The 26,342-nt window shown below is 41.1% G+C and overlaps 1 protein-coding gene across 1 annotated transcript in view; it reads right to left on the bottom strand.

Moving 5' to 3' along the window:
• Positions 1-950: 950 nt before the first annotated feature.
• RNF150 (ring finger protein 150) overlaps positions 951-26,342 on the bottom strand; it is a gene marked incomplete at its 5' end in the record, with an annotated part of 64,491 nt that continues 39,099 nt past the window's right edge. The window contains 3 exons of the mRNA XM_015411575.1: positions 951-1,551; positions 19,173-19,383; positions 21,127-21,223. Of these exons, the coding sequence (XP_015267061.1) occupies positions 1,433-1,551; positions 19,173-19,383; positions 21,127-21,223 (427 nt within the window). The remainder of the gene's footprint in view (positions 1,552-19,172; positions 19,384-21,126; positions 21,224-26,342) is intronic.

Genomic DNA, 26,342 nt, shown 5'->3' with positions numbered 1-26,342 from the left:
GGACATCGGATCGTGCAATCGCGCGGTTATTTAGCCCGGGGCAAACAGCCACGCTTCCCCCCCGCATTTTCCGGCCCGTGTGACCGGAGCCCAGGTATTTCAGTCTTCTTGCAGTTTCAATCTTCTGGCATCACAACCACAAATCCTCTACCTCAGCTGGATTATTGGTCCTTTGCCCACCATTATTATTACATAACTGCATAAATTCAGGACTGGGCATGGTGGGGGCAGTCTTCTCTTTCATAGTAACAGGAGGGACTTCAAGACCTGTGAAGCAGGACATTTGAATGGCATGTGAGAGGGTGTGACATCTTGTGAAATGAAGTGATTTTTCAAAGCATGGTCATGTGAAAATATCCTCAACACATTTATAACTTCCTGTTATGGACAACCCCCTCAGAACCTTTTCCTCCTACTTTGACAATTTCTGTTTCCTTTTAAATCAGCTCACCCAAGCTCTCAAATCCCCATTATTATCACTTTATGGGTCAAAAGAAATGTGAGAGAAGTACCTGATTTGAAACAAGACCAGAGAGAGAGAGAGAGAGAGAGAGAGAGAGAGAGAGAGAGAGAGAGAGAGAGAGAGAGAAGGCCATTAAGGTATGAGAGGTCTGAAATAGTAGAAAATACAAAGGACTTTAAAGAAAAGGCTGACCTTTAACCCCATTATTACTACTATTATCCTGTCTCACTTGGTACCATACCTGAAAGCCACAACTCTGTGCGGGAGCCAACATTACTTAGTGTCAAGTCATCAACCTCCATGGATCCAGTCTCCCGGCTAGGAGACCCCTAAGCACCATTCTCAAAGCTTATTAATATCCTAACGAAATCAGGCTTTGGAAAGGATTTGGCTCTGAAACAAGATTGCTTCCCACGGCCATGCTTACTTCATGCAGAAGAATTTAGGCTTTCAGAAATCCTGGTGACCATTCACACTCAAAACTCCTGAGCTGAACTCTCAAGAATGATGGGATCATTAAGAGGAAGAGAAAAAGAAAACCCCATCCATAATGAAAATAATCACATTGGGGTGTTTTGCTTTGTCATTTTTTTCTCTTTTTTAAAAAAGGACTGAAGTAGAAAATACTTAAACTGTCATTTCAGTTTCATAGTTACATACGCATGACTGCTCTGGCGCATGGAGTGGGAACGGTTTGCTTTCTCCTTCCAATGTGAATGAAATGGACATACACAGTTGATGAAGCTGCATCCAGGCAGACACGTCTGTCGCTATTGCTTTTCATGACCATCCCATTATGAGTGCACTGGAGTTCACAAAACATTCTGGGGATGTGTGAAGGGTGTGCACATGTGTGTATGAGTGTGTCCGTGGTGTACAGCTGGTTCAAATCTTTACAGAGCAGATTCCGTTTGTCCCCCTCCCTGCTTCAGTTTAATGGAGGGGTATGCGTGTCTTTTGGTTTTCTTCTCAAGATTTCACCTCTTCGCAGTCTTGGTCAGTGGAAAGATCTACATCAGAGAGTCCAACCTCCATTGCCATAATTAATGAAATATCAGAATCACTACTGACTGCTGGCTCTTGCTCACCTGAAAGAAGAAAAATGATGTTTAATGCAGCTTGCCACCAATATTTAAAAATCAGCTCAAGTTCCAACTTCCTAGAATCTGATTTTAGATGGTCCACTTAACTCATTATTGTTGACCAATTGATTGCCTGCGACCTTGAGAGCTGCTGAGATCTTTCTCATTCTTGCCAGTCTGTAAGTGTTATTTAATCTGGAGACATTTACAAAGCATGTTTTTTTTAACCACCAAGCTACAGCCAATCTGTTCCGTTTTCGTGTATATCAAAAGAACATTGTTGATATATGTTGAGATCTGCTTCCCCAAAACTCCTCCCCACCAGTGGATCAATTAGAGAGGGTCAGAGGGCTCAATGGATGGCCTTGAACAAGCCACCCACTCTCTCTTCAGTTCACTATTTTCAACCTCATTTTTGCTGATAAAACACATCTAATAAGAAAATGTTTACGCCTTTGGGAGTCCTCAGACTGGGTTCCTAACCCTGGTAAATAGGGCAGAGTCCCACTGGCTCCACCTTGGCCTGTCACTTAGTCCAATGCCCCACGGTGTAGATCCCTCTCACACTCTGTACTTTCCACCTCACTGGTACCAACTGCCTCCCCAGTACACTTGTAGGTCTAGCCATAATTGTTCATGGGAGCCAGTCCCTGGGCCTCTTTTTCTAGCTGGGGCTCTCCCAGCTCCTGTGGCTGCTCTTGGGCCTCTGGATAAACTGACTGCCCTGTATGCCCCTCTGATCTTGATGCGGGCTTCTCCATCTCTGCTGCCTAGGCCCCACTCCTCCATCAGTGATGGTGCACCACTTCCAGCCTGGCCATCAGAAATACCCGTTATTTACCCTTCCTCTTCAAAACAAAATTCTCCAGTTTTATAGGATTCCCCTTTAACCATGATCCCACCATGACCCATGCTTTCTGTCCCATGATCCCACTATGAAATATGTTAAAGAAAAGCACATGTGAATGGCAACTGCACATTATCTATTTTCATAAAATATGCCTTAAGGCGTACAACAATGAAGACACAAATGTCAATAAAATCATACAACAGTAGCATAAAATGGCAAAAATATAATGAGCAGCTTCAAATTATAAAGCAGCCCTAAGAATCTGCAGGGTTTTCAAGTCGTTGTGTAATTTTCCTCCAGAAGTTTGGTCCAGCAGAATGAAAATAATTTCAGGATGATGGATGAAAGAACGCATCAAAGAGGCAAAATTTCCTATTGGCTTCAGTGAAAGTACAACACTATTCACCATTTGGACATGAACACCTCTCCTTTATGAATTCCATACTGAAAATGAAAATCTAAACCACTAAAGTATGCTAGGGCTTAAACACAGAACATAATAAATCCGGAACTAAAAGTCAACTGAATAAATCTCTGTTCAACAATACCAACTTGTAACTGCCCCAATTAGAGATTTCAAAACAATTTTACATTTAAAGTTCCCTGAAACCTCTCTCACTTTCTTCAGCTTTGTGCTGTAATTTCTTCAACTAAGCCTACTGTGATCACAATGGCAATTATAGAACAGACTGGACAAATCCATCTTGAAAGCACAAAAGCCTATTTCACTGGTATAGGCATTTTGAGAATTATCTCACTTGCGCTGTTACAAAGCACCTTCATTTCTTTTCAGGTAGTTCATACATTTTAGGGCTCATCCTTCCATCTCTGTCTGGTGATCCCCAGTGCACAGGTAACTGAATGAAAAGTAGGATACTAACAGTGCATTCCTACCCAATGGTGGAAACTCTGCATACGATTTTACGGCAAATCTATTTTTATCAGCCCACTTGTGTGAACAAAAGTACAACTGTGGAAACAGACATGGCATCCTTCTTTGTGCATGTTATCTCCACACGATAGGGAATAGGAGAGACAAGATAAGCCACAACAGTGTCTTACACTGCAGTACTAAGCAGATTTGGACACTGATGGACTTAGAAGAGCGTAACTGTGCTTTAGGACTGTATGAACCTGCGCATAAGAATGCTCCCAAAGTTATGTATTTTTTAAAAAAATTGGTGTCTTATGTTCTGCAAGGCAGAAGCATTATGCCTGGAAACTATAACAGAAGCTCTCAAACAACAGAAAGGAAGACACTGAAGGAAGAACAAAGTTATTTTTGATATTAGAAATCGTAAAACTCCATTCCTCCTTCTTACATATAAACACTGTTGCTAGATAGTATTTCATAAGGACAAAACAGCTTTTCTACTAGTTCTTAATAACTGATATAGGAAATACAATACAACATTTTATCCTGCCTTTTCATCACAAAAGATCTCCAAGCCAGGTAAGCCAGGTGAGTTTTCATTAAAGCAAGGTCATGAAGAAATACAATATAAAATTAGCAGATCAATTAAATAATACCTGCAACAAATACAGGATAATAGCAGCAGAACATAGTATCTAGAAGGGAAAACATCTATTTTCTTGTGTGTACTAATCCCCAACCAACATGAAATAACTGCTTTCCCTATTCTCTAAAAAGCAGTGATGGCAGCCAAGTTAATTTTCTCAGCAAAGTAATCTATAGCTTTGGGGCCATGGCCGAAAAGACCCTGTCCAGTCCCCTCCAACACACACTGTACAGTAGAAAAAGTTAGGGAACAGCTCTCTAACAATTTAGTTATTTGAAACACAAGGCCAAGTGTTAAACAATCATTTCCCTTTGTATTCATCTTTAGTGCTGGTTTTCATAGTTGTGATGTTATATTAAATATGTTTTTAACTTGTTAGCCTCCTTGGTAACCCTTATGACGCCAGAAAGGCAGGGTATAAAATCTGTAAAATAAATAAATAAAATTTATGTGTGGGGGTGAGAGGAGGAGTGTTTACATTTCTACTTGTCCCTGTACATGAAAAACCTCTTGCATATGAGCTGTCTTGTTACAAATCTAGGATCAGTCAAATCAAATCAAAATAATGCTTAAAAGACATTCTGATCAATGCTTAAAGCATAGACTGCTGAGCTGACCCGTTACAGACTGCCTTCCTCCCGATGCTCCGCCACAACAGGTTTGCTCACTGGAGCAGGGTCTTCTGCGCAGGTGCCAGTCTGCAAATGGGTAAAACCACCTGTGGCGTCCTCTTATTAGGGAGGACTGGTTTTCCCTTTAAATGTGCTCTTCGCTTTTGTAAACAGGGTAGATTTTGCTGCCACCAGGAATTTAAGGATTTCAAAACCTTCTCTCTGTTTCTTTTGCTGGTAAGGTGACCTAGAGTCAGGGCTTTTCAGGGATCTATGTGGTCCTGAGGACAAATAGAACTAAATTCGGGTTTAAACTTGAACAAAAGATGCGGCATTTTTAAATTGCTTTAAATGGTGGTGTCATTCATGGGTCTTACCTGTGGACACCATCACATCTAGTTTGGCCCTCAGAAAAGAAAACAAGGAAGTGACTATTTCTTCATAATGTATAAATCACATACACTTAAGTGTCTGAGAACCAGGGTTAAATAAATTCTGTATGCCTGCTGGAAAGGCACTTTATCTGGCAGACCAGTTTGCAGCCCAGTCATCACAATAAGTAGAGATAACAGGATAGAAGCACTGGGCAATATTAAGGTGAATTCCATATTCTTTCCATATTTCATATTCTTTCCTCAGGAAGGAAAGTAACAAGGCTGTGAGTCCATATGGTGTAAGAGAGAGACTGCTTAGCCCTTTCTTCTCCCCACTTTTTTTCCAATTCAGAAATATCCTCCCCAAGGTACTTCAACCCAATGGCTTTGGTATGCCACACCACCAAAACAAGGTTCATTTTTCTTTTTTCAAGTCTGTGCATGCACCTTTTATTTCTATGGATTTATGTAAATTAGCATCTAAATGTATTTTGATTTGTTACTGAACTGTAATATTTTGCTATGAATATTTGTGTTACCAAAACTGCAAACTGCTTGTAAAGCTTCCACACAGCAGGAACTGAGGAACTGAGACAGAGGAAGGATTTCAGGCAACATTCAGAAGGGGAAAGCAAAGGCCTGGGAACTTCTTCAAATCTATGATACTGGGGGGAAAATAGCACAGAGTAAGAGGTACCTAAGGAGACATTCTGAAGCCAAGGAGAATATAACTGGGAATTAACCAGAGATTTGAATGTCTTCCTAACACCTGGAAAGTTCTTAGGGTCCAGAATTACACACATAGATGGTTTTGAAAGCAGAGATTGGAGAAAAAATACCCTTTTCTGGGCTTACCCAAATATTTGCATAGAGTGTTCTCAAAGCACAAGCTCAAGAATGCTTTATCTTACTGAGGCAAACTTGAAGAGCCAACAAGTGACTCAGCAGAGTTTTAGTGGAAGGGATGCTCAGTCAAAGGAGTACAGGCCATTTGCCTTTTAAGACCTCAAACAACAGAATGATGGATAGGGCAAAATAAATTCTTGACATACTTTCAGTATAAAAGTCATTGTTCAAGGATACTTGGTCTGGCTTCTCGTTTTACAGCTCTGTGACACTGCAGTGTCTTCCATTAAATTAGCTAAGTCACACTGCCATAAAAACAATGCACTTAAGAGGAGACTGAAACTTGCCACCCCTGTAATTACCTTGCAAGAACTAAGGACTTGCCTGTGTGAAATATTGCCATGGCACAATTTGCTTATACTCCATAACAGTGCTTGATATGCACAGTTGACTCTGTAGCAAATTGATTCTTGCTACAAAATAAGCTGCTTTTTCTCTATGTTTGATCATCTCCTTCACATTCCTCTACACTTCTTACTGTTGCTACAGGGGATACCTGGAGTACACTTGTGAAGTTAGTCATGTGCCCAGGCATACTTGCTTCAAAATAAATCCCACTGATTACAAATTAATTTATTTCCCAATAAAACAGCAAATAACCTAGCATAAAAATTTGGAAATTTGTTTGTTTAGCTATTTATACCCCACTTTTCTTCCAAATGGGAAACCAAAATGGGTTACATCCCTCTCCTCCTGGGCTGCCAATTCCCCCCGGGGGGCGGATTTCCCCCAGCTTTGGAGGCCCGATTTCCGCCCCCGCGGAATCGGGCCCCGGGGGAAACCCCACCCCCGCATGCACAGGCAAGTGACGTCATGACGCCGGGCACGCTGGGGGCGGGGCCACAGCCATTTGAGGGGAAAACTCTATGCACTCTGGGAGCCACCCCAGAGTCCCCCGCTGGCGAGGTAAGTCGATTTGGCAACCCTACTCTCCTCTTCTTCATTTTCTCCTCACAACCACCCTGTAAGAGAAGATCAGTTAAACTGCAGGAGAGTAACTGGCTCAAGGTCACCCGAGAAGATCCCTTGGCACGGTGGGGATTTGAACCTGGTCTCTTGGACCCGATTCCAACATTCTAACCACTATGTCACTCAAATGCATTTTTATATTTTATCACAAGCAAAATTATACTTTGAGTACTCACATTTAATTGCTCCATGTTTCATGCATTCAGAATTTCAAGAAATTATGAGGACAACTTCTTGACATGTGAAAAATGCTTCCAACTGAATGGTATTTCCATATGATCCAATAAGTGTATATAATGAGACACTACGGTGAATTTCAGGATGTTATGTAATCTGCTAGATCAGCCTTTAAGGGACCAAAAAAAGTATTCGTTCTACCAAAGGAAAAAGGATTCACCAGCTTGGTAAGGTGGTTTATTTTCCTGGAGTGACTTCAAATAGTGGCATAACTTCAGCACTGCAAAACACCAAGAAGCAGGGAGGTCCAGCTGACCTAGGAAGGGGTTCAACCTGCTTCCATAACTTATTGTATTCTCTGTGCCCTGAATGGAAAAAACAGCCGCATGACGGAGTTGAGCTCCCATCTCTAGTTCCAGCTCCTGCCAACCTAGCAGTTCGAAAGCAAGAAATTGCAAGTAGATAAATAGGTACCGCTTCGGTGGGAAGGTAACAGCGTTCCGTGCGCCTTGGTGTTTAGTCATGCCGGCCACATGACCACGGAAACGTCTTCGGACAGCGCTGGCTCTTCGGCTTTGAAACGGAGATGCGCACCGCAACCCTAGAGTCAGATTCGACTGGCTTTCGAGCAAGGGAACCTTTACTTTACTTTTTACCAGTTGTACACAAAAGTTCCAAAGGAGAAAAGTACAACTGTGAGAGCAAAACAAGGAATGCAACAAAGGCTACAAGTGTTACTTTGATTGACATGAACCAACAATGATATATTGGTACAATATCATAATTATGTCTCAGGAATTGGATTCCTATTTTCAGGACCACATATTATCCTTACCAAAAGCAAGATGGCCACTATCAAGAAACAGGCCTTTGAATAATAAACTTAGTTTAGAAAATTATTTTTGATTTCACTTCACACTACAGCTGACAAGCAGCATTCACTGTGTACATTTTAAGGTTCTTGAGGCAAACAAATAACTATTACTATAGTCAGTTTGTAAAGAATATGTTCCTTTCCCCCAACAAAAATATCTTGTTTTGAATGCTATTTTTCTTCAATCTTAAGACATTCAGGGCAACATATGCCTCTCTGGGCAAGGTGCCAGTGACTGTCAAACCTACTTCAGTCATAATCTCTAACAAAGAAGGTTAATATACTGGATTTAAAAGAAGACTATAAAAAATGTCTAATGGACAAAGTTGTAATGAAACTGTACACGTGATGGGGTGTTCATATCACGGGGTTCCCCCCCCCCAATGTGCTTTAGTATGACAGTAAATAATGAGAGCTATTGACCAGAAGTGTTATTTCATCATGGTGCAGAACTAAGGGATGGAATTTATATCAGAAGCCTGATGCTTCTTAAAGGATTGGGGGGCAATTCATAAGACACTGCCATCTGTAGAATAACATAAAACATTTTCACAAGATGCTATGACATGTCATGGACAGAGCAATGTTTTTCAGCAGTTGGCTGATGGGTCAGTGACTACTTCCCGCTATGTTTTTGGTAAGGTAACCTTCCTCCGTTGTCTCCCAGTGAGTTAAGAGAAGGCAAACACAGATTTCTTCCCAAACAGTAAAATAGCAGCTTACCAAGCCCATGAGAAGCCAGGACTGCACCTCTGTTCCATCTAGAAGCAACATCATTTAGAAGACTGCTTCCCTGTCCATAGCCCGAGGAAGGATATTTAGGATTAAGACTGAAGGTGAAGACTAGGTGAAGACTAGTAAAATCAGGATAGCATGGATAGTAAGGGGTGGATGGGGGCACTGGTGAAGGAGCAGGAGAAAATTGAAGTGAAGAGAGGCTGGGATAGCTCTTGCAGAAGGATCAAAATGAAAGGATGAAGGGGTTAGTTTTGGGTAACAGGAGCAGAGAGGACCTTCTGAATCAGGTCCCTTTCATACAGGCCCTTTAAGCAGCTTTGGCTTCTGAAGGCAAATTTATTTTTTTAAGGTTTCATACACTTTAACAGTAGGACCTACTTTGGCTTCTGAAGGAAAACTGATTTTTTAAAAGGTTTCATACACCTTAAGGTTAAAATGTTGTCCTCTCTCAGATCCTTAATCCAAGTTTTCCAAAACCTGTTTTGCTCCGATGTTTCTTTGTTATTTCATTTTATCCTTAAGGTGTATGCCCACAGGAAAAGGACTCAAGTGAGAGAACTTAAATAGTTGAAGAATGTTTTGAATGCTTTTTTGGCTGACTGTATCCATCTGCCTACATTCTGTGGCATCAGGGAGACAAAGAGGCTCATTTTACCACAAGCATAGATTATGGCTAGTAAGTACCATCAGAACAAGTACACATGTATTAATGTTAATGTGTCAGAAACTGTTATATAATACTTGTCTAGCAGGAATTTTTTTAAAAATCAAGGAACAGTATTTACTCATATTGAGTTTCCACTACGTGTGAATTCAGAGACTGCTAATTTCAGCTCTAGTGCTAGGTTTGGCAACTTCTGTTGCAAGAGACTGGCATTTTATCTCCAAGGGAACTAAGCAAAGCTGCATAAACTTCCCGCTGTGCTTTAGGAGAAGTTTGTGCCTTGGCATCCTTGTGCCACCTCAAGTACACATTGACTGATGAAAATGGGGCCACTATAGCTGAAAGCAGCAGGTGAGTTGAAAAATATGTTCCAGCATCCCTTGAAATATTGGCATTTCTTTCAGCTACTGTACACTGAAGCAGAAAGGACCTGATTATGTTAAAGATATGGTCTGAGTTCGGTCCACTAAAGAGGCAGAATGCTTTTCTCAACAACTGTGGTAGCAAGCTGCATACAACTGCAAAGGGAGCAGTCCCTGACAGGCTATTTGCACAGACTGGGCTGCATATGTCTGAATATCCTCCAGATGTTAAATACCACAAAAATATAACCTATTATTGCAAAGCCCCTAAATGTAATAACAGGGATGCAGAGTTTAAAGTGACATGATATTAAGTCCACTCAAGTATTATGTAAGAGTCTTTTGGAAATGGAACTGAATACAACAAAATAGGCTACTGAATCCCAAGGACTTCCAGGATGCCCTTGGGGAGTTTACCAGCTAATTTAACAAGCTTTTCTGTTGGTGTCCTGGTTGATCTGTGGAATAATAGATTGACCTCAGTCGTTGACATGGCAGTTTCTAAACTATTCTTCATCAACCCCAAAACAATGGGTCTCTGTTCCCAAATAATTTTTTTAATGGTTGGCCACCACAGTAACTAGAGATAGTGAAGTATCACCAGGGCAACCTTTAAAAGTGGAATGGTAGCACACACAGAGAAAACTAAAGTTATAACCAGACACAGAGCTGTTCTCATTCTGTGGGATTTTTTGCCTCCTCACAACATTTAAGTAAACAAAGCAGAGGGTGGAATGTCATCGTGCTATGCATTCCCTTCTTTCCATCCAGATGACAGCCAATGACATAGTATGGTAGAAAGAGAAACATATAGCATGAAGAGGTCACCAGCCATTGTGTTTACCTAAATAACAACAGGAAAGGGGGGGGGCACCATGAAGTGGCAGCAGATCAGTGCAGGTAAGGATAAAGTAATGCACAATGGAACAAAAAGTACCAACTTCAAGTGTATGCTAATGGCGTTCAGACTTGCTGAGTGAGAAGGAAAGAGACCTTGGGGTCATAGTGGACAGCTCAATGAAAGTGTCAACCCAGTGTGCAGCAGCAGTGAAAGACAAACTTTATGTTGGGGATTATCAGGAAAGGGACAGAAAATAAAGCAACCAATATTATAATGTCCCTGTGTAGATCTATGGTGTGGCTTCATTTGGAATAGTGTGTGCAGTTCTGGTCTCTGGTCTCAAAAAGGACACTGCAGAGCTGGAAATGTTACAGAAGAAGGCAACCAAGTGCCCCTGAGGGGTTTTCAGCCTTTTCTCATAGGGAAAATGCCACAAGTCTGAGACTTTTCAGTCCAGAAAAGAGGTTTTGGGGGGGGGCATGACAGAGGATTATAAAATTATGCATGGAACAGAGAGAGTGGACAAAGAGAACCTTTCACCTTCTCCCAAAATTCTAGAACCCGAGGGCATCTGATGAAATTGATGGTCATTAGATTCAGGACTGACAAAAGGAAATACCTGTTTACACAATAAGTGATTAAAATGTGGAATTTGCAGCCAGAAGATATAGTGATGGCCACAGATGTAGACAGCTTTAAAAGGGTGTCCGAGGATGGCACCTCCACCCCTGGGCTTACCTAGCTGAGGGAGGCACTTGGAGGACTCCCCACACTCTCAGCCAGGCAGCACAAGGAAGTGGTATCTTGGGAAGGGCCAGTGCAGGGAGCCCAGGGGAACTGTTTGGCATGGCATGGACTCAGAACCAGCTGCTGGATGAGGTGGGACCCCTAGAATGGCTACCAGATGCAGTGCGGGCCTGGGGAACAGCTAGTGGTTGTGGTGCAGTTCTAGAGGCAACCACACATGAAGGAAAGTCCTGCTGGGGACAGTAAGGAACAAGCAAAGTTGGGAGAGGTGGAGACAGGAAGGAAGCCCTTCATAGGAGTGGCCAGGCTGGCCACAAGGACATTTCCTGGAGAAAGGAGCAGAGAGAGAGAGGGACCCATGCTGAGCCCTTTGATTGGCTCGGGGACAGGGCAGTCTGAGGGTCCTGGTCCAGTGGCCAATGAGGCTGAGGTGACTGTCCCACCCCCAAGAGGATTTTATAAGGGTGGGCCTGGAGGGAGCCAGGGAGAAGTGATGAGGTTCCTTCTACAAGGCTAGCAGAGATATGCCAGTGCTGGGGAAAGGAAAATGGGTGAAGACAAACCTCCCTCCCCCTCACATTACTGAAGCTCCAGAAAGGCCAGCTCTACTTGAAGGGAGACTGCCCCAGTCTTCACCTGGAGGACTAGAATCCAGACAAGGGGATTACACAGACTGATAGAGAATAGGTCTATCTGTGGCCACTAGCCATAGTGACCTCCATATCTAGAGGCAGTAAACCTCTGAATACCAGTGCAAGAGGCAACATCAGGGGAAGACCTTGACCTCTATTCCTTGTTGATGGCTTTCCAGGCAGTGGTGTACCAAGGGGGGCATGGGGGTGGTCCACACCGGGCACAGCTTAAGGAAGGGCCTTTGAAGGGGGCCCTCAAAGCCAGCATCATCCTGCTGCCTCCAGCCAAACACCTCCCTTTTATGTTTAAAATGCAGTTCTGGCTGCAGCCACTAGGGGACAGGGAAGTCTGAGCACAGCAAAAGGCTCTAGGGTCAGCTAAGCTTCCCTTTTCTCCAAGACTCAAGCAAACTTCCTTAACAGATTGTGCTGATAGCTGTTACAGTAACTGCCAGCCTTCAGGTAATTGTCTTCAATAGCCTAGCTTTTCTCTCTCCCTTTCCTTGCACCCAGCTCAGCCAGATCTTCCAAAGCAGTAGTTAGTGTGTTGCAGCAAGATAAAGCAACCTTTCGCCCTCTTAATTTTTCTCCCTCTTTTCCATATGTTTCTCATTCATTTCTGTCTCCCTTCACCTACTTTTTCTGTGTCTCCCCTTTATTTTCACTTCTTGGTCTCAAGACCTTCTCGTCCCTATCCTGCTTGGTGACAGAATGTATTAAAGAGTAGTTCAGTAGCAAACCTTTGTTAATATTATGCTAGGTTCTCTGTACGTGGCACTGGTTCCGGTGGGGTGCAAAAATGCCCCCCTTCAGTTTCTACTGCAGCGATTCTCTGGTTTTACTTTTGTCCCCTGGAAACAATGGAGAATGGGGGCACCTGGTCTGATCCAGCGGGGCTTGTCTTTTTTTTTTTTTTTTTAATGTTCTTATACACGTCATTCCTAATGGCTCCTTAAGTGGTATGACATCATGGTTATCAGACATATACCACTACCAATGGCAGTTTGTTATGCTGGCAGCAGATATACTGAATTTGATTTCTCCCAACATATGCTTATATATGTTGAGTATTTATATGGTGAAACAAACTCTCACATAGCTTATTGGGGCATGACTGAAAGAGCCTCCTAGGCCAAGTTAACAGCAGTGACTTTCTTCTAAATCCACAGACATTCCATGGAAGCAAAACTCCCACTTTGCCTGTTATTTCTGTTTGCTAAATATGCTAAACTAGCTTTTCAGATACTGGAGAAACCATAAAGCACATACAAGTGCAGGTATCTTTTACATACCACTAGTTTAACTCCATTAGGTTTTTTAACGGATATTAAATCACTCAGTTAATTAAAATGGGGTTTCCATGACTTTCATCAGTAAGTAGAATACCTTCTTAGATAGTTTTTCCCCAAATATAAGGTACATGCCTTTGGCCTCAGTAGGATTTACTCCTGGGTAATTGCTGCTTAGCACTGGACAGCTAGTGTTGAAGTAACTTTAAAAACAGCCAAATTGGAAATATTGAACAGTGACAGCATTATTTCTTAGTTATATCCTTCTGGGAGAGTTACATCTTGGACTGATCCTATTAAAGCTGTCTGCCTCGTGTAGTACAAATTTTATAAATACCTTACATAAATAACTATACTTTTCTGATGTCACGTTGAAGGCTATTTATTCAGAACATTTCAATCCCACCTTTCTTTGGCTAAGACATGTATTTCAAAACAAAACAAAACCTTCCTTTACCTCCAAAGTCTTCTGTCAGCCTTCTGTTTAAAATATGTTCTCCCTAAGAAAATGGTATAAATTATCTGAACAGCTTAGGTAGCAGGAGTTAAAAACTCAAGAATAGGATTTCTTCAGATTATTTAAATTTCTCCCCATCCAACCTTTCCTTTAAGGGTCTTTAGTCTTTCTTAGTGTGATCCATTACCTACTTAAATGCTGAAGCACCAACTCCTTCTGACAAATGTAATTCAATGGCTTACATTCAAGTACTCCACACCTACACTGGTTTGTAGACTGGGCACCTTGCCTAAGAGAGATTCATTGACATTTACACTCAGATAGCCTCACCGGGATTGACTGAAATCTATCCAGTGACGACACCAGCATAAATAGAAAGCACATGACCTCTTGGGACAAAATTTTAGAAGGGCAATGACCTATGTTGAACTTTGAGTAATGTAATATGGGCCAAGGTCCAGAAAATAGCAACTAACAGTATAATCCTATGCAGAGTTACTCTGGTCTAAACTCACTGAAATCAATGGGCTTAAACTCGAATGATTCAGCATAGGATTGCACTGTAAAACACTTGCTGTAATTGAAAGACCTTGTATTGCTCACACTAATTAACTTCATTAATTTTAAGTTTTCTCCATGATTCATCATTCTGATAAGGACTTCCTCATTATCCAGTATACTTCCTTTACTGCTGACTGCTAACTGTAGCTTCTGACATAACAGTAAGGCAGAGGAGAAAGAATTCCTAGTACCCTTGGCTTGGACTTTCTGTTCCTTCACATATCTGCCTTTTCCAAAAGAGGAAGATCCAAAAATCATCTTCTAGAAGCTGCAGCTACACAAAAAATGTCACATTCTTAAAAATGTTTAACTTTCCTCTTTCCCATCATGCATTGTCCCATTTTAACTAATATCTCCTTTCTCACAACTTTGCTATCCTCTCGCCTTGACATGCAGCATGCTTTATAAACAGTCCCAAACGACTGATATTGGAATATGTGTACATCTTTCAGACAGGGAAGATGCAAACATTCTATTTCATCTGACATTAGGATATGGAGGAACAAGTGTTAATGCCAGCAGAGGTGGGCAATGCAGTCTTTTGTACAATGTTTGTAAAAGTTTTTGCAGTGGCCACTTGCATCCAGAAGCACACCTTCCCTCTAACCTCATGACTGGACTGTCTTGCTTTCATATCAACAGTGTGACTCCATTCCTTCCATAACCTAACATGTATTGATGACAGACACAAAAATTAGGGCTTCAACCGTTGATTGGTAGATTAATCAATTTAATTAATTGTCAGGGACTAATTTTTTAAAAAGAGGATAAATTGTAACAGATGGAAGTGCATACTTATTTTTCAAGCCCATTTTTGGTGTATTACTGAAATACAGAATGTAAGAAGTTAGTAATAAAGATTGCCTTTTCTTATGACAGTGATATATAGTTATTATTTATTAAACTGTAATCTATTTACAGTACCTTCAATATTACCAAAGGGCTATTATAGTCCTTCCATAGTCTCACATTATTTGATGACTGCCATAAAAGCTCAGCCTTCAACCTTTAATTGGTAGATTAATCAACAACTGATAATTCATCAGTTGAGTAAATCTAACTGGCGCATTACTGTAATCAATTGGCAGCCCTTACAAAGCCTGTTCTTAGAGTAGCAATAAAGAATATGCTTTTTCCTCACAGCTGTAAAGGATACTAGACACTGCTCCGTCGAACAGCTTTTAGTAAAGACTGTTTTCCAGATGTTACATTTTTTTCTACAGTTCCCTTTTCAGTCAGATCAGTTTGCCCAGTCAGTTCATTTGTCTGAGTCAGCCAGTCAGCTTCCTGTTTTTAATTCTAGATAAATACAGTTAGAAGAGACACAAAAGAGAACAGGAGAACCTCCTTAAATCGGTTAAGTACTTTAAACCAGGGCTTTTTTTTGGGGGGGGGGGAGAAGTGCCAGAACTCAAGAGGGAAATGAAGTTTTCAATCTGCATACTGAAAACTCATGAACTTTTAAACATTCCGGCGTGTTTCCCCAGGAAAATAGCCCTGCTTTAAACTATTTTAACCTAATATTTGAAGATAAGGGAATACGACTACAGTAGAATTTAGTGTAAGTAGTAATTAGGCTTTTATAATAGTGGGCTATAGTGGGCTATATCAGCCATTATGAGCTTCCCCAATTAACCGTCACTGTCAAATTAGCTTTAGTAATCTCTGATTTTCAGTATGCACTGCATGCATCATGACACAACTAATGACATTTAATGGGGCAATCTAGGGGCCTGAACTGTTGCTTTAATGCTTCCCCGGAGTATTCCTCACCAGGACACATCATGTTGGCCCTTATTTAGGGAACTGTCTAACTTGTTTTTACATTTCTTGATTGCACAGAAAAATGATCCAGGGATTATTCAGCAACCACAGATCAGACTCTTGTTATACATGATTTTTCCACAGGAACCAATTGTCCTTTTTTATGTAGCAGCTAGATGTGCACAAAGCTAATTGCATTTTGAAGGACTTTTACTGGAACAGATACTTTAAATAACGAAATGCTTCAACATTACTTATTATAGTTGAATTCAGACCACAGTGTTTGATCCAAATGGAGCTGATCCTGAAGAAGTCCTTTGGTAACAAGAAAACTTGATAAAGGAGCACTGTTGGTTCCAATCTGATGTTAATTCTCCAAATATACCAAAAGTTTTATTATCAGAAACTAACCCTTCTGTTAAGAGGTCATAAAGCAGCATGCACCAATGTAATACTTTTTGGACTCTTCAGACTTACCACCTAGCCACAGACGGAGAACAACTTAAGGGCATTTAGAAAAATTCACTGTATTTTCCCCCTTGTTCACCCCTTCTCCCATGACTGAAAGGAGGCAAGAAAGATGCCATCCTATTTTGGCTAAGATTTACCTTTAACACTACTAGATTTTAGTATGAACTGGCTATCTGAAATGCAAAATGGAATCTACTCAGGACCTCAGATAGCACTTTAAGCAGTTCTAATGAAGACCAAATCACTCTAGGCTGATGGAGGAGTCCTCTGAATAGAGACAGAATGTCTTATAACTAGTACTTCATCCATCCGTGAATATTTTTGACATGAAAACAGTATTTTGAGAAGGCACAAAACGGCCTTCTCTGCAACCCCCACCTGAAAGATACTTTATTCCATGCATATTTACGGAGGCTGCAGATACCATATTTCCACTATCCACTCCTTTAGCACCATTTCTTTCTCCCTCAGTGGGTAATTTCCCAGACAACCAGGGATCATAAGAGTGTAACAGTTTCACAATAGAATCTAGCAAATCTGATTTGGCTTGGAGTAGATTCCCGAATACATTTGAGGAAGTTTAGCAGAATACAGAATGAAAGTCCAGTGCAGCTGAACCGACTCCAAAACAGAAACCTATGATTCCTCATAGCCCTAATTAAAACACTTCAGAATAGTTACATATGCTTTAATGAAATCAATATATCTAATTCTAAACATGGCCCCATCTGTGGGTACTTAAATCAAGAGACTGGGGCCATGAACAGATTAGACAGATCCCACTAACCTGGGGAAATCTAAAAAAAAAACCCACAACCCAAACACATTGGGAGTTTAAAAAAGCCAAAATAACAGAAACCGTGTCGGTAGCATTAAGAAATGAATCCCCTTAGCCCTGACCTGGATAGCCCAAGCAAGCCTGATCTCGTCAGATCTCGGAAGCTAAATAGGGTCAGCTCTGGCAAGTACCTGGATGGGAGACCGCCTTGGAATACCAGAGGCAGGGGGCAGACTTTATTTAGCCACCTCTTTGAATATCCTCCTGGTCCCCAGTAGGGGTAAGTCACCAGAGGTTGCCATGACTTCCAGGTGCACACACACCCACACACATGCACATATAAAAATACGAAAAGATTTTTTAAAAAGAATCCCCTCAGTGGCCTTTCCTAGGCCTTGTTTTCTGTCAGTGAAAGGTAGGGGAGGCAACAGGGTCCCTTCCAGGGCTGTTTTGCCTTTGAAGGAGGACTTATCAGGGCAAGCAACCACTGAGCTACTTGCTACCACCAAACTGCCTGACATCCAGGCCCAGCTGCTTGCTACTGTTCAGCATCAGCCACCACATGAAAGCCAATGGTATAGTGGTTACAGCTTCAGACTAGGATCTGGGAGACTGAGGTTTAACTTCCCAGTCTGCCAAGGTGCTCACCAGGTGACTCTGGGCCAGTCACATGCACTTTCAGTGTGACTTATCTCAGAGGGTTGTTGTGAGGATAAAACAGATGAGAAGAGAATGATGTGAGCTGCCTTGGGTTCCCATTGTGGAGAAAGGGAAGGTATAAAAGAAGCAAATAAATAATAAATATAGCTAAAGATGGAGAGGCAGTTAAAAGGTTGGCTGGTGGGTGGGAAGGATAAATGGAAGCAGGCAAATGAGAAGATATGGGAGCTGCCAGGAGAAGGAAAAGAGGAACAAGTAGGTGGAGGAGGGTACGGGGGAAGTGAGGTGCCTGTAATGTATTCTAATTGACTTGAATGCATGTACTGAATGTAACATGAATCATTCCATTGCCATCTCATGTTAAGCTTCGTCCTGGGCTAGGATCCTAATGTAACCAATGGGAACACTAGCCCAGGAAGCAATATCCAATCACCATGAAGAAGCTCCCTGAGCGGGAACGCTTGTGATTGGTCTTTAATGGTTCAACCTTATTGGTTGTGAAATGTACAGTAGGCGTGGCTATATTAGCCGGGAATGTTTAAATACAGAACAGCAGCTATGTTAAAGTGGACTAGATGGGTTCTGGCTGACTGATGTTGTACCATGTTGGAAGTGAGTTCGAGTTGAAGAATAAAAGCTGCATTCTTGCTGAATCACTCTCCGACTCTTTGTTAAGCTTGCGACTTAACAGTGCCCTCCCACAAGTCTTTGTGGGTTCCCCACTGTGCAACTGGGCCCACTGTGCAACTGGGCCCAGCCTGGCAGCCAACACTGCACAACTGGGCCCCTCCCAGCCCAGCCCAGCGGCTGGAACCACATAAATTTTCCCAGGAAGAGGCTGCAAGGGGGCGGGAAGGGGAGTACATAAAAGATAAATCGTCTGGTAAGTGGGAAGGAGAGAAGAAAACAGGAAAAGGAAAGAGGCTATAGACACTTTCAGGAAAGGTAAACATTAAAGAGGCAGGAGGAGAAATTAGATGCTCTCCTGCAAGTCCTTCTAAATCCCCAGCTTGTAGGCGCTCGATGACGTCATCCCCAGGCGCGGCGGAGCCTGAGGGACACAGCTGGGGCCGGGAAAAGCAGAGTCGCGCGCCCTGGAAGCTGCCTGCCTACAGAGCCGAAGGAGAAGCCCCGCCGGAGAAAGAAGACACGAGCAGCCTGAGCCGAAGCCGGAAGAGCAGCCACCACCTGGGTGCTGGTAGGATGCCCACCACCCCCTGTGTATAATGTGGCCGTAGTTAGGGAGATAACATGTGACTAGCACCTTCAATGTAAACCACCCAGAGACCCCTACGGGGGTTAGGGCGGTATAAGAAATCGAAATAATAAATAAATAAATTAATTAATATATATTCTGAGAAAAATCAGAAACAAACACTTACTGCTCGTGGTGAGGTTGTTCTCCCCAGGCTGTGGAAGAAGATCTGCATCCTGAATGACTTGTAATACTCCAACAGTCCGGACTGGAGGATCTAGCACTACAGAGCTTTCATTCACAGTTATATCACTAGCTCCAGTAATTTGATTGGTTGGTGGCCCTCCTATAGATGCTTCAAAATCTGGAGGTATTTCATCTATGCAATCTGCATTTGGCTAATGGGAACAGAAAAATACATTAATGAGAATGGGAAGAAAGATTCTGAAAGGAAATGTGGGAAGAGGGCAAAGTGAGTTGAAGGGCATGCCCCCTGACTGGCCAAAAGATAAAAAGGAGACAAGTTTCAGGGTCCTGGGAAAGCTTCAGTGTAAAATGGAAGGAGGTGTAGTCTGGGTGGGGAAACAGTTATTAAAGGCAGTGATAGTTACTTTGCTGAGCTTGATTTTCCACTGGAACTTTAAACTAGTGCAAACTGGATCGGAACAAAATAAGACATTCTTAATAGAAAATACTAATGTGAACATAGGAATGTTAATACATCAAGATATTTTGCGTCTGGGTACATCTTGAGAGAGCCTGATTAATAGTGTGATAGCAGGCTGGTCTAGGCTTCTGTCTCTAGAATGCTCTTATTCCTCAGTAAGTGGAAGGCTTTGATTTTTTGAGATCAGGCCTAGTCCTGTTCACTTTGCTGTTTGTTGTGGAAATGGCCAGAAATCCTTTTTTGTGTACCCATGTGAGTTTAGCAGAGGGGCTTGATACCTTCTATAATGCTTTTCACTGTGACCTGAATGGCCCAGGCTAGCCTGATCTCCTCAGTTCTCAAAAGTTAAGCATGGTCGGCCCTGGTTGTCATGCAGAAGGCAGCAATGGCAAACCAGCCTCTGAAGGTCTCCTGCCTTGAAAAGCCTACAGCTGGCTGTGACTTGATGACTTTTTACACACACATAACACCTTCCATCAAGTTTTGTTAGTGCCTCAGCTGTGTCCCTTCTTGGAGAGAGAGAACATGGCCACAGTCAATTGTCCATGCTTTAATGACATCCAGGTCAGAGAAACAGTGGGGCTACCTTTGACAACCATTTGGAAATTTTAGGTGATGCACAATGCAAGGGCCAGATTGTTAACTGGCACTCGCTACTGTGAAATATGACCTTCCTACTCCGTATTAAAAGATCAATGGCTTCCACTTTATTTCCAGGCTCAATTCAGTGATTTTAACCTCTAAAAGCCTGAACAACCTGTGGCCTGGACAGCCCAATGATTATCTTCTTGCACATGAACCTGCCTTGTCAGTTTAGATAATCATCTAATGCCATAAGAAGAGCCCTGCTGGATCAGACCAATGGTCCAACTAGTCCATCATCTTGTCTCTGGATGGCCAACAACAGGGCATAGAGGCTGAGGCCTTCCTCTGATGCTGGCTTCTGGCTCTGGGATTCAGAGGCTTAGTGTCTCTGAATGTGGAGGTTCCCCTCAGTCACCATGGCTAGTAGCCATTGATAGACATATCCTTTGTGACTCTATCTAAACCCTTTTTAAAGCTGTTTATTCCTGTGGCCATCACTACACCCTCTGGCAGCGAATTCCACATTTTCATCACTCTCTGTGTAAAGTAGTATTTCCTTTTGGTCCACAACTGATACAGGAGCAGTGCTTTCAATTAAATAATAGTTAATGTGGACTTCTTGTCTTAGACTTGATGGGTCTTGCATTCTAATATCTATATTAGCAGCCATGATTGTTTGCAATTACACCAGCAATAACATCACGGGTTTTATTCATGAGTGCAATACAGCCCTTACATTAAAATAGAATCATATGGTTCATGTAGAAAATGCCATTTCTTTAATAGTATTTGGGGGGAAATATCCCTAATGCGGATACTTGCTTTGAAATTTCAAATACTTTGAAAATGGCAGTCATGAAAAGACTGTTCTACGGCATGACATGCTTACCGGAATCCCTAGTGCTTTCAAGATATTCATTTTACACATAGGGCAGGTACGATGGTCTAGCAGCCATGGATCTACACAAGATTTGTGAAAGAGATGCCTGCAAGGGAAAGAACATTTATTTCAAATCTCTCCCTATATTAGACATTTTCTCAATTTCTGAAGCTGCACTTGTGATGGTTAGCTTAAAAAAACATTCAGATGTGTCTTGCTGTACAAGGACTAAAAATATAAAGGAATATCTGTGTAAGAAAGATTTTTGTCAAGAGAAAAACCTAATAAAAGAAACCTTTTGTTGAAAAATAGAGGAGCTTAGATTTCAGTACATTTGATCTGACAATGCCCAACTTGTGGTTTCAAATGTTAAGCTAGAGGATCAACACTTTATATAAAAATACTGAGAAAGTCAGACTGTTACTACAACAAATGCATGCTCACAGTATACAAATAAATAAATGAGCATAACACTCAAAACTTTGTACCATTCATTTTCAGGAAGATATGGAACCTTACATTCCAACCACCTCTTACATGTGAAACTGAACATAACCCTCTTAAAATAATGTAGCCATTGTCTACAACTCATCAGTCTCTCTCATTTGCAATTCCTTTACCCAAGTACCTAAACATGCACACTAGGGTTAACCTATGAAGCTGTATGCACAGCATGTAAACATACAGGTCTGTTGTGTACCAGCACTATATGTAATACCTCTGCTAAATACAGGAAATACTATCATTTTAATTTCCCCTCTATATTCCTGTATCTAAGGAGAAAAAAGTCCCCTAACAACAAATCAGACTCCTAATTTTCTGGAAGTAGTGGAAATAAATTACATTTTTGTGTCCTGATACAAAAACAAATATGAAAGATCAGATTTGTTTCTCATGCAAATTCAACTGAGTTTTACATTTTTTCCAGCCAAATCATTATCAATAGTAAAGACTGCAAGGAAATTTATACTAATTTATACTATTTCACTTCATATTGAGAATAACTTGCTGGATGGGGGAAAGCTAAGAGGAAATATGTTCATGTTCCTAAAGGTCATGAGAGCCCACGGGCTGCTGTAAGTTGATATGATTAATGAAAATGAAGCAACACAATACTAAGAAGTCTGAACCACTATTTTGATAAGATTATTACAGGTTGCAACTCCAGCTCAACAATACTGCAGTGTAAGCAACAACCATGCATCACGTTTCAAGCAATTCATTTCTATCAGAAGAAGCACTTGAAGTCAGTAGTTCAAGTTTTCATTAGATGCTAGCATGAAACTAGCATTATATATTTGCAAAACCTTAGCTGAAATCCAGTAAATATTTTACATTTCACTCATATTGTGAACCCATGAGTAGCAATGCAGCCACAGACAAAGGTTTGACATTTATATATAGATATATGAACTGAGGCAGGTATTTGAAAATCTAGTGATCTGTGGCTTTAATCTGACTGAAGATCCAAACATAAATTTTATGCTTGGGGCTTGGGGGGAAGATTTTTTTGCATTTGTGAGGGTGCAGAGTCAACGCCAAAAAGAAACACGCAAAAACTTTCAATCGGGAACTAAAAGAATTTCGAGAGGAATGCTCAAAATGGCTTATTGAATCTGAATCACTGAATGGATCAAGTCCCACACAAAGAAGGCGAGAAGAACCACTGGCTGCAACAAAAGGGTCCACTTTGCAAAGGACTGCAGAAAGCCACCAGCTAACAGTAGTTTTTCTAAGATGCACAGAAACAGCACACAAGCTATAAACAAAAAGAGAGGCAATTTTAAAAATTGAAAGCATGATGGTCCAAATGCAGCATACAAAGTAAAACGTTTTTTACTAATTGAACAGAAAAGCCTTATTTATGATGATGCTGAATCAGAATCAAAGAGAATAAGTGGCTAATAGGCAGTGGAGCATCTAGTCACAGCACACATTGCAAAGATTTCTTTGATGAACTTAATGGAACTGAGAGAAATAAAAATTGCTAATGGTGAATGCATACAGATTTGGCATAGATCCTGACACTTTGCGGGCTGTGGTGGCTCTAGTGGTTAAGACACTGAACTGCAGACCGGAAGGTCAGTAGTTCAGCAGTTTGAGACCTGAGTGCCAACCTAGCAGTCAGAAAGCAAGAAATTGCAAGTAGATAAATAGGTACTGCTTTGGTGGGAAGGTAACAGTGTTCCATGAGCCTCAGCGTCTAGTCATGCCAGCCACATGACCACGGAAACGTCTGTGGACATCGCTGGCTCTTCGGCTTGGAAATGGAGATGAGCACCACAACCCTAGAGTCGGATTTGACTGGCTTTCGAGCAAGGGAACCTAATCTTTCTGGATGATTTATCAAGGTACTCAGTTGCATATCTGCTGAGGCAAAAGACTGAAGTTCAGAAATTCCTCAAGAGATATGTCGCTATGGTTTCGAAAAAAATCTGGAAGAAAGCCTCAAATGCTACAGACAGATAATTGTGGTGAGTATGTATCACATCACATACAAACCTTCTTGGCAAAGGAAGGTATCCTGCACAGAAAGTCAGTGAGCTTTACACCTGAGCAGACGGGCACTGCTGAAAGGAAACTTGAGATCTTTACTGGAGATGAGCAAATGCATGCTCATGGATGCAGGCCTACCCAATGGTGAGTGAAGCAATCTTGACTGCAAACTATCTCCAGAACAGACTGCCCACAAAAGAGAGCACATATACCTTACCAAATATGGCATGTCAAGGTGCCAGACATGGGACACATTACGGTATTTGGCAGCACGTTTGAACGCAAGGAGACAAGACAAAAATTAGATCCCAGAACCAGAGAAAGTGTTTTTGTGGGATATGATTCTGGAAGTAAAGGGTACAGAATGCTGTACCCAGAAACAGGTGAAGTCTATATCAGGCATGTGATTCACTTTGACGCAAGCAGAGCCAGTATAGAAGAAACTGCATCATGTGGCTCAGAAAAGGCAGATGATCAGAAGAAGAAGAAGAGGAGGAAGAGGAGGAGGAGGAGAAGAATGGATTTATACCCCGCCCTTCACTACCCAAAGGTGTCTCAGAGCGGTTTATAAACTCCTTTCCCTTCCTCTCCCCACAACAGACACCCTGTGAGGTAGGTGAGGCTGAGAGCTCCTGACAGAAACTGCTCTTTTTCAAGAACAGCTGTGCCAGAACTATGGCTTGCCCAAGGTCATCCAGCAGCTGCAAGTGGAGGAGTGGGGAATGAACTCCCAGATTAGAGTCTGCGTACTTAACCACAACACCAAACTGGCTCTGAGTGCCCAGTGATGAAACATCAGAACAAGTCACACAACCTGAGAAGACAGATTCCAAAGCATTTGTGCCAGAGATCCTGAGCAGTACAACACAGGAAGAGGAAGCATTCAACACAGTGAATGAGAAGACAGGTGGACTGGACAGCTCTGTGACAGCAGAACCACACCTCTAGTGAAGTCCTGGCAACAGATAAGAGAAGGGAAAAAATACAATGGTTACTGTATTTTCAATTAACTTAAAGATTTTAAAAGGATGTCTATACAAATAGAAGCACAATAAGAGAACTGACTGAATTTGAAAAGATAATTACACAACCGAAAGATAATTTATTAGGATGAATATACAAACTTTTACTCCAATACGATACAGAGACAGAACAGGTCAAAATGTGTATGATGAAATGGATGCAGAATTTTGAGAAAGATATCTCTTCAACAATAGGAAACCTTATGGATGAAGAATATAAAATTCACAGCTAGTCAAGCATTAAGGGAAAATTGGTACAAAATGTTCTATCGATGGTATATCACTCCAAAAGGCATTGAGAAGATGGACAAAAATTACAAAGGGGCGTTGAAAATGTCAAGAGGTGGATGGAACTTTCTACCATATGTGGTGGACATGTAAATTGATGAAGAAATATTGGAAAGAAATACATGCAGAAATGCAGAAAATTCTGAAAATCATATTCACTATGAAAGCTGAGACTATGTTATTGGACATTTCCCCTGAAAATATTGAGATTCTTTTTTCCTCTATTTGCATAATTCGCAAGAGCTATTCAGCTATATTATAACGGTTGCCAGAGTTATACTAGCAACAAAATGGAAAGCAGAAGAATGCCCAAACCAAGAGAACTGGAAAGATAAATTAGCTGAATATGCAGCAATGGCAAAGCTAACACACCATGTAAATAGAAGACTGATACAAGAATTTCAAAAGAAATGGAAAGCCTATTATTCATATTTTATGTCATAATCAAGGAGAAAACAAAATAGAAATTAATACTCTGAAATGTATGATTTATTTAACAAAGTTGTACAAGAGTGGAAATGTGGAAAATGGGTATATAGCCAGTACTTAATATACAATATTTTTCTTACAATAACTTATATGATTTTATACTATTTCTTTATTATATTGATAGAGGTTGTATGATCTCTTCCCCCCTAAGATTTCTTAAGATATTTCTAATGTTATTAAAGAATTAGTGAGGCCATACATAGAGAAGTTTTTGATTTGTATTAAAATCAAGCATTCAGTATTTTAATCATCATCAAATTACTACTGTTTGAGGTTTGGTAAACTACTAATTTTAATTTATCACAGTCCTTACTGTCTATGAGGTATATTATATAAACAGAAATCGGAACAGATCTAAAATATATATTGTTTATTATTTTTCCTTATTACTTCTCTGCCCTGTTGAGGCAACTATAATTGCAAATGCCTTGTTATAAATGACAATGAATGAGATGGGAGAAAAATATTTATTCATTTTTGATACAATATTTGTATTATGAATGTTTTAGAGATAAATGTAAATATTCTGTATAATCTTTTTTCTATTTCTCATCTTCCCTTTTGTTTTTTGTATTAATATTCTTTTAAAAAGTACACTGAAATAAGCCATCTTGAGTAACTCTCTTCAGCACTTTATGAAACCGTATTAATAATGGAACTGTTTTATATGGTTTTATGTGGTTTTAACTGTATTTTATGTACTGACTGTGAGCGCCCTGAGCCTGCATTGCAGGGCGGGGTATAAATGTTATTAAAAATGTAAAATAATAATAAAAATGTAAATAAAATGCAGGACCACACCTCTGCTGCTCATTGAGACCAAACAGAGGCATATCAGCTTCGTGCTTGTCCTACCTCAAAAGGTCATTGTTACCCTCTGAACCTTCTACATTGAAGGATGTAGAACAGATGTCAGCAACCGAAGCCAGT

The sequence above is a fragment of the Gekko japonicus genome, unplaced genomic scaffold, assembly GCF_001447785.1.
Source record: "Gekko japonicus isolate JY-2015 unplaced genomic scaffold, Gekko_japonicus_V1.1 scaffold11, whole genome shotgun sequence".
Taxonomy (NCBI): Eukaryota; Metazoa; Chordata; class Lepidosauria; order Squamata; family Gekkonidae; genus Gekko; species Gekko japonicus.
This window is presented reverse-complemented; position numbering and strand designations above follow the sequence as displayed.